At 35.8% G+C, this 9,684-nt stretch overlaps 1 protein-coding gene across 2 annotated transcripts; it reads left to right on the top strand.

Annotated features, from left to right (window-relative positions):
• Positions 1-1,239: 1,239 nt before the first annotated feature.
• On the top strand, positions 1,240-7,854 carry LOC143347985 (uncharacterized). Of its 2 annotated transcripts, none has more exons than XM_076777705.1 (4): positions 1,240-1,556; positions 1,855-5,610; positions 7,372-7,585; positions 7,664-7,854. In XM_076777705.1, exons 2-4 carry the CDS (start codon positions 1,879-1,881, stop codon positions 7,849-7,851), a joined length of 4,134 nt encoding a protein of 1,377 aa, XP_076633820.1. In that variant the 5' UTR covers positions 1,240-1,556; positions 1,855-1,878; the 3' UTR covers positions 7,852-7,854. The 2 variants fall into 2 exon arrangements, with proteins under 2 accessions (XP_076633820.1, XP_076633819.1); XM_076777704.1 differs by having other exon boundaries at positions 1,240-1,608.
• The last annotated feature ends 1,830 nt before the right edge of the window (positions 7,855-9,684 follow it).

The raw sequence follows: 9,684 nt of genomic DNA, 5'->3' as shown, positions 1-9,684 counted from the left end.
AACCACTGGACGCAGCAAACTAATGAAATTATTTTATAATTCACGGTTGTCTAACTTTTGAAAATATACACTTTTATAGCATTTTTTACGCTCGTTCGAGTTACGTACAAATTAATTTTCTAAATGAACGTATTTTGTTTTACTTATCAAAGATTCCGCGTGTAGTTACAATCTCGGTTCATTTTCACGAGAGAAATTAGCAATAAACTGACCGTTAGATCGATGATTTTTCGTTCGATTCGGTATTTTTATCCGTCCATTGTTTCAATTCTTCGAAAATTTCAAGGCATTCGGGAGTGTATAATTTCAGAAATTCCAGTTGTAATTCGGCACATTCGACTAAAAATTGAATGCAATATCAAGTCTCTCGCACTTTCACCATCCACTGTGAAATGAAATAAACTTTTATAACCATACCTCTCCATTTTGAAACCACTTCTAATTTCTTTCTCAATTCCGTGTTCAGCTTGTTCATTTGAAAAATAATATCCATATTACAGTCTGACATTGTTTTATGGAAAATTAATGCTTCGAATAATATGTACGATTAAATTTCAAACTACACCGTTATCCCAACCGTGAATACAATAACCACATAGCGACGCCATCTATGAACTAAAATGGGCCCACATATTTATCAATTCCCGCGTTTACAAATGTATCCGGAATATATTCAATTATTAAACAGATAAATTAAAATAAAATGTAACTAATTTGTTTTATATCGATATGTATTTTATAACAAGCGAAATAATGAAAATAATTTTTCATTATAATTCATATGGAATCTTCGATGTTTAATATTATCATAGACTAGATACAGTATAGATCTATAGTTCAATGCATTTTCGTGTTATAATTTTTACATTTATAGCTTCTCTGATTTCAGTCGTTCAGTGAACTATAGCTCTTGGGGTCACTATCTACCATTCTAGAATACTTTTCTATATCTACTAATATATATATTTTTATACTTGTAAAAATATATTAAATGATAGATCTATTCTATATCTCGTTTAACGAATACCTTAGTTTACCATCAGAGGGCCCCGAATATTAACTGATTCCCAGAAATTCCAAATAAGTAATAAATTCTATTAACTATTCACTAAAATCCTTCGATATCTTGATGCGTCACGTTTCCAAACCAAGCGACACATCGCGTTCTCTTGAGTACGCCTGTGTTTGCAAGACGGCTCGTGATTGGTCGACCTTAGAAACGTACTCTGTCACCTCTGCTGCTCTATGCCGAAACAGAGCGGATCTAGAATTACATAATCTATGATTACCCAAAAGTGGCGATGGCGTTTTATGGTCTGTGTTCCTTCGTGAATAAAAAGTGGCGTTTTCGTGGTATTTTCTATGGGAGACCGGTTCATTAATATAAGTGTCGTGAGCGGTACTGAGAAAAAACGTTCGAGCAAAACGAATACAGTATACGAAGCGAGAAGGGAGAAGTGCAAAAGTAGCTAGCACGAGAGATACATGAGCTCCCGCTTTCGACGGCCGGCGAACATATTTGTCTCCGGCGGCAAATATAATATTTCGACAAAGTGGTACAAATAATCCCGTCGTAAAGGCACGTCTGGCTGTATGTGATCAATTGTGGTATGTTTCATTCTCCGTGACGCGGGATTTTTGATATATTATCGCGATCACATGACGTTCCCGCCGTAACCTTCCATACTCGTAAACACCGTATCATTATATAGGGTGTCCTTGAATTTTGGTTCGAATATTTCAAATACCGTAGTAAAGTGGCCGATCGTGTTCAATTGATTACATTTGATCGACTATGCTCTGATATTGATTAAACATCGCGCGGCAAATTTTCATTTGTATTTTATATTTCAGCGTACCGTCGAAAGGGTCGTAACAATGTCTGAAACAGAGAAAATAGAGAACTGTGAGATGGAGAGCGGAGATACATCATCTACAAATTTACAGCACGATCCCTTGGAACACAGCGGACTTAGTAACTTTAACGAAAGTCAAGATTTTCATCTGGTGGATTTCGATGACGATAGATCGTTGGATAAATCCGAACAGAGTATGGAACAATCAAAGTCTGAAGAGACAAAGTTGTCTTCTCAGGTAGACGATAATATGGGATCGGTTTCAAATATGATAGAAACTGCAGTAACAGAGGACAAATCAAATTGTCCTGATGTGGGAAATGATAAATGTACGAATTTGGAAAACACCCAGAATGTAGAATCGCACGAAGCAACGAAAGAGAAAGAATCTTGTAATGATATTTGTAGCTCGGAAAACAATAGTAAACGTTCAGAAGAAGAGGAGGATATAATACAGTGTACACCGCCTGATGCTTATTCGCCATCAAAGAAGCAGTTACCTTGTAATACACCTACACTGAGCCTAAAACGTAAAGCAGATTCATTCGACGAACCACCAAAGAAGATCTTAAGAACGATGTCTAGGGAAAATATATCGATTTCTGAGAAAAAAGATCTTGAGGAAGAAGAGAGGTGTCAGTCGGTCAAATCTGATGATTCTCATCAAGAGTTTAACACAAATTGCGCTGATAAAAATGTCATAATTGCCGAAACGCAAGATGTCACAGAAGATGAAGACTTAGAAACTGTACTCGAAGAGTCTGCAATAGACGAGGAGAAGACTATGGATTCTAAAAACCAGTCTGAATCGCAGATGACGAATTATGAAACAAATAAGAATGAAAATTTTAAAGATACGTTAAAAGTGAACGATGGTGGTATAAGCAAAGAACATAACGAGGATATTTCCGACGCGAAAAGTGTCGCGCAATCTAGCGACAATATATCTCCATCTGTTCAAACGAAAGAAACGGAAAGTATGTCTCCTTCTAAAATAGCAACGGTTGAAAAAATGGAATCAGATACGAATAATGCAAGCGCGAGTGGTGTACAATTAATCGAAGGTTCTTCTGCCTGTGCGAGGGATACCAACACGACGCACGTTGAAAAGACAGTTGATAAAGAGAATGGTATTGAATCTACAACACATATCGATTTAGAAGAGAAATGTAACGACGCTCAAGGATCATCGATTCCTAAGAAAACGACGAACGAAACTCATTCGAACGCGAGCTATGGTAATATTTGTAATCTGAGGAAGAGCATAGAACTTATATATGATAAAACCACCGTTCACGAAGCTAAAACAAAAGCCAAAGAATTAATAGAGATCGATGAAGACGGGGAAAAGATCGTGATAGATTCATCTCTGGATGATTCCGACTTGAAGCCAGAGAATAAAAATGTCTTAGATAGTATGAAAGCGGAAACAACGTATAAAAGTTGCTACGATAGCAAAAGCAGCAGCGAATTTAGTTACAAATCGTTGGAAACCACCAAAGAGTCGTCCCTCGAGTCTGCTAAATCTAGTAATAAACTTGTAAATGGAAGCAACGAATCGAAAAGGTTCGATCTTGATAGTACAGTTAGTGCGCAGTCTGATACATTTAACGATTTGCCAATTGTACTCGACAAAGTAGATAATGCTTCTATGGCTGTACATAATCTAAACAGACAGAACAAAACTGTCGCGCCCGTCTCCAAAGACAACGATCATGCCGAATTGTTGAGCGTTAGCGACCTTATAGCGGACGATAGAAATAAATCAAACTTAACTCATAGCAGTTCCATAACAAAACCCTTGTCGGTAGAAAAGGAAATTGGTATATATGTTAAAATGAAATGCTTGTTGAATATCGATGAAAGTACAAAGGAATTTCTCAGTAAAGAAATCACCGGTGTACAGTGTGAAGCTGTTCCAGAGACCACTTTGATACGACAGAAAAATAATGACACGTCGTCTTCGCTGGCAGACATCTCTGGGAATGATAATAAAGATACGTCTCCTGGGTCGGTGAACAGCACCCAACACATGTACCAGTTGAACCCTTCGAGGCTCTCGTTTGCATCAACGATAAGTTCCGCGAGTTCTGCGTCCAGCGCTGCATCGCTGGCGGTCAAGTTCGCGATGAAAGACAGTATGCATTTCTCTTTGCCACGAGTACCTGTGAAACATGCGAAAAGGCACGCTCAAGATATACACTCGTTAAACGATAAGCAAGCAATAGAGGAGGCGTACGATCGCCTCAGTAAAGAGTGGCAAAATAGCCATCTACTTACAGCGACTGTGTTAAATTGCGCGAACATGGAACTCAGCGGAACTGATACGTATAATGTTAGCAACGAGAGGATAGACGAACAATTGCAAAAGATTCGTTCGTCGACGCCAGAGGTTCAGCAAGAAATTGTTCAGCTGCAAACCCCTAAAAGCTCGAAGAAGAGCAGAACCGTAAAAAGGCCGAGGAGCAAAACCATAAAATCTGACGACCAGTCGAACGGTTTGAACAAAGTTTCATCCAAGATTCTCGTCCCTGCAGAGAGCAATAATACACCGAGCAAGAAGAAAACTAAAACGGAGCCTCTAGAGAATATTACGAGCTCCGTGGACGATCTATCAAAATCATTACCGCAAGTAATAACGGACGACTTGATCGGTAGAGAGGTCTTTGCCAAATGGTCCGACAATAATTATTACCCTGGCACGGTTATCGATAAAGTAAAGATGAAGTATAAGGTGAACTTCTACGATGGTAAAAGCAAAGTACTTATAGAAGACTTTATTATAACGATACCTAAAGTTTTGAAGCAAGGCTTTTCCGTGTACGCCACGACTAAAAACGACGATTACGGTTCGTGCGGTATAATTGTCGATTCACAAATTGTAAATAACGAGGTATATTATACGGTAGAAACCGACGAGGGAGAAAAGATACGAGTCCAAGTTAAAGACATATTTTTGTCGTCCGATCAGGCCCAGATATTGAAAGAGGAACTGAATTCAGAAAACAGAAGTCTTCCATCCACGCCGAAGCTTCTTGGACAAGTCACCTTAGACAATATGGTTGACGGTAAGAGACGTTCTCGACGAATTGCTACCCCCGGTTTTCCAACACCAAAGTCCAGATCGTTACTAACGCCTACTGGTAAAAGCGCGGCAGAGCCGTCAGTCTCTGGTATAGCTTCTACGATTAATAAAGAAAAGAAAGGATCGTTCGAAAGCGACGGTATATCCACTGACTCGAATGTTTCCGTAATAGAGGAAACCTCCTCTATAGGCGTACAGCCCGAGATAATTGGTACGCCGCACGAGCAGATCGTGAAAGGGCCGCAAAGTCGAATTAAAAGTAAATCAAGAAGTAAGAAAAAAGTAGAGGACGAAGAAACTATTGCGACTTTTGGCCCGATACCGAGCACGGATTCGAATTTGTTTAAAGGTATGTCCTTTATTCTCACCTGTGCGTCGGTGGAAGCCATCGACCGATACCAAGCCGACAGCAAAGATTGTAATTCGGACCCGGAAACCGAAAACGAAGAAGAATGGTCGAAAAAGCCATTCGTCAGGGACAGATTGAACATGCAAATAGTAGTGGGCGGTGGAAAAGTTTATACAGATTTCAATGATATTCCGCAAGATGAGTACAAAAATACAAAATTAATAACGAACGTGCCAAACACAACCGCGAAGTCGTTGTTGTGCCTCTCGGTCGGTATAACTGCATATAATCATAATTGGATCATAAGGTGCTGTCAAGAGGCGAGTATTGTAATTGAACATGTTTTACAAACGCTTGAAGGTACAAAAAAATTGTTTGATTTATAGAGAAATGTTGCACGATTCGAACGGTTCTTTTTTTGAGAAGGGTGTAGAAAAGATTTATTAATACAATTTAGTCTGTTTATGCGAGTTATACAGGGTGTTCGGCCACCCTTGGGAACAATTTTAATGGATCATTCTAGAGGCCAAAATAAGGTTGATGGAGGCTTCGTTAAAAAGTTATTAACAATTACATTCAACAATTTCAAATCGTTTTGGAAAAATTATTTTCGGTTGCGGGGGTCAATTATAATCATTTTTGGTCATTACACATACCCTCGAAATCCTACGTACTTTCGAGAAAAAAATTCCTTACCGAAAATCTAATTAACTGCCTAAATTTTTCGACGAAAAAAAAAGATTTCAAATCGTTCTGGAAAAATTATTTTCGGTTGCAGGGGTCAATTACAATCATTTTTTGTCATTAGACATACCCTCGAAATCCTACCCACTTTCTATAAAAAAATTCGAGGTGTGAAATTTTTCGACGAAAAAAAAAAATTTCAAATCGTTTTGGAAAAATTATATTTGGTTGCGGGGGTCAATTACAATCATTTTTTGTCATTAGATATACCCTCGAAATCCTACCCACTTTCTATAAAAAAATTCGAGAAGGTGTGAAATTTTTCGACGAAAAAAAAAAATTTCAAATCGTTTTGGAAAAATTATATTTGGTTGCGGGAGTCAATTACAATCATTTTTTGTCATTACACATACCCCCGAAATCCTACGCACTTTCGAGAAAAAAATTCCTTACCGAAAATCTAATTTGGCGCCTAAATTTTTTGATGAAAGAAAAAGATTACAAATCGTTCTAAAAAAATTATTTTCGGTTGCGGGGGTCAATTACAATCATTTTTTGTCATTACACATACCCCCGAAATCCTACGCACTTTCGAGAAAAAAATTCCTTACTGAAAATCTAATTTGGCGCCTAAATTTTTTGATGAAAAAAAAAGATTTCAAATCGTTTTAAAAAAATTATTTTCGGTTGCGGGGGTCAATTACAATCATTTTTTGTCATTACACATACCCCCGAAATCCTACGCACTTTCGAGAAAAAAATTCCTTACTGAAAATCTAATTTGGCGCCTAAATTTTTTGATGAAAAAAAAGATTTCAAATCGTTCTAAAAAAATTATTTTCGGTTGCGAGGGTCAATTACAATCATTTTTGGTGAGTAGACATACCCCCGAAATCCTACGCATTTTCGAGAAAAAAATTCATCACGAGCGGAACTTTAAACATTAATAACTTTTTAACAAAGCCTCCATCAACAAATTGGTATTCTTGATTTTCGTCTTATTTTGGCCTCTAGAATCCCCCATTAAAATTTTTCCCAGGTGAGACCGAACACCGTGTATTTACTAGTCCTTCACCGAAGTAAACAATCTTTTTTATATCTTCAACTGTTTATGAAGTGTTTCTCGAACTGGGATAACAAATGGTGTTTTTATAATACGTCATAATACTTTTGGATTCATTATTTCAATATATAATTATTTAAACAAAACAACACTTTCGTAAATATATTAACGAAAACGAAAGAATCTAAAAACGCATTTTTTTTAAATATACGACGAAAACAGTAATTGAATTCTACCTTAGGAAGTTCGCTAAACAAGAACGGTGACGTTTGAGAAACACTGCTGTATAATACGCAAATATAAAAAGGCGTAATTTTGTACATGTTCTTTATAGGGAAAAATCGTAAATCCTGCCGAGGATAAATTACCTGCCGGATGGAGTTTGGATAAAAAATCATACGTTGAAATGTTTCAAAGACCCGACAACAAACCGTTGAATCAAGTTGTTGTAATTATTCCAGTTATACAGTCTGAGAAGCAGTTTACTACACTTTGGCGCCAAATTTGTGAAAATGCAGGTGCTGTTGTCTTGTTAGCAGATAAGCCAGGTATGGGTGTTTCTTGTGGTAAACATTTAGCAACTATAAAATTGAAATTAATTGCTGAATAAGTACATTGATTTTCAGATGCGATGGAAAGTTTTGGAGAGGGGACGGTAGTTATTACGAACAGATCGTGTCCGTCTTGGGCAATAGCAAAAGCTGACGAACTAGAGATTCCATTGCTTTCCACAACATGGGTTGTTCAGTGTTTGATAGAAGGGAAATTATGTCCATATGATTCACAATTACGTTATAAATATAATTATATATAAAATTAGGTACATTTAACTATCTAGAGACGTCTAAGTTTAAGGGGTTACGCTAGTGTAAAAATTTCAGAAAATCGAAAATTCTCTTTTGCTTTAAAAAAATAATTCAGACTCTAAAAATTGATTTGTGCGTAGGTAGATGAGTAAAACCGAGGCAGTGTTTTATGCAACTTTTCTCTACAGGATTTTCTAATTTTTTCGTTATTTTCGTCTTACCCTGGCATAATATGATATTTACTATTAGTTCTATCAGAATTGATTCTCAAAGTTCGCGCTATTTTTGACGGTATCGCACTGGTGTAATCCTTTAAGAGCAGGGGTGGATCCTGCTTTCGATTATAACGTTTTTATTAGTATTGTATCACTCCGGACAAGCTGGAATATTATTTCTATTATCGAACAGTTTAAGATTTGATTAGAATTATTTGTTTAAACTTTTACCAATTACAAAGTACTGGTACTTCGTATACTTTGATACTCGCCCACATTTTTTAGAATTCTGTTTTTGTCGGTATCAGCTGAGAATTGAGTACAGAATGTTTCTTTTGTCGAAATGAGTGTAAAATTGATCAATGATCGAAAATATCGAAACATATTTTATATAGCGACATTGTGTACTGTATGGATATATGGTGTAAAGGTTTCTCTTTCTGTGACTACTCGTTTTACAGAACTTAAATATGCTTATTATATACCGTATTGCTTATCATAAAGTCGTAGCGTTAGGATTTTGTAACATTTTGTATAAATCGAATTCTAAATCAGAAATCACTTTTATAAAAAATGAATTATAATGTTGAACACTACTTCATGATTCTCAATCATAAGTTACGCAATTGAATATCATTACTTCCACTCGTGTCGCAACGGATAAGTTTAGTGCAAACCAAATAGGAACACACGTACAACGTCAAGTTACTTTGAATACTTTTCTTGTGAAAAACTTAACAAATATAATGCAGTTAGGAAAAATTCATCATATTTACATTAATGATGTAAATAACTCGGTACATTATTCTTTTTTTATAGTAGCACATTCATGATAATCAAATAATGCATTTAATTGTACAAGAATTATTACATTTTAAGAGCAACCTTCCGATAGAAATATGCTTAAAAGTATAATAATGTAACTATTGTTAGCTTCTAAAAAAAAAAAAAAGATTGTGTCTTCTGTTCTACATTATCGTAATAACGCTTGACGGTTATCAAGGGAGATCTTTTTTTTTTCTAATTTAGACGTTATCTTAACAGGGGCTTGTTGGCTTTAAATTGAAAGTTTTGTATAACTTAATCAAATCATTAGATAATCTTAGTCAGACGTACATAGAAGATATCGAGGAAATTCTGTAAATCAAAGCTGATAGTGGGTGGTATATCCTGTAAATATTTTTTTACTTGAAATTGTACTAACAGGTCATTAAATCTACTCACATTAAATTTTTTACATACTGGATATATATCCCATTTCTAAAGAATTTATAAAATCTTTCCTTACCTATATACAGCGGATATATGTTCAGTAAAATGAAAAAAAAAAAAAAATAAAAACAGATACGAAAGCAAGTTGCCTATAAATACTTCAAATTAAGGTAGGATTAACGAATTTTAATTAAGAAGATACTGGAGAGTGTATCTTACGAACGTTTTCGACATTTTACGTAATTAATTTACAGAATGACTTTCTGTTAAACCAAATATTGACGAAACGATTAAAAAATGTACGCGGCAAGTGCACATGTGCGAATGTGTGTATATAAGTAAATATATACATATACTACAAATTTTACTATGTAAGATGTAGCTATTATGTAAAATGTTTTGGGGATAAAATAC

The sequence above is a fragment of the Colletes latitarsis genome, chromosome 11 (assembly GCF_051014445.1).
Source record: "Colletes latitarsis isolate SP2378_abdomen chromosome 11, iyColLati1, whole genome shotgun sequence".
NCBI lineage: Eukaryota > Metazoa > Arthropoda > Insecta > Hymenoptera > Colletidae > Colletes > Colletes latitarsis.
This window is presented reverse-complemented; position numbering and strand designations above follow the sequence as displayed.

Excerpts from the sequence above, each read along its gene's own strand:
- LOC143347985 (XM_076777705.1), top strand. The coding sequence starts at position 1,879 with ATGTCTGAAACAGAGAAAATAGAGAACTGTGAGATGGAGAGCGGAGAT. Across the intron at positions 5,611-7,371 it reads TCATAAGGTGCTGTCAAGAG|GGAAAAATCGTAAATCCTGC; the intron begins GCGAGTATTGTA and ends TGTTCTTTATAG. Across the intron at positions 7,586-7,663 it reads CTTGTTAGCAGATAAGCCAG|ATGCGATGGAAAGTTTTGGA; the intron begins GTATGGGTGTTT and ends ATTGATTTTCAG.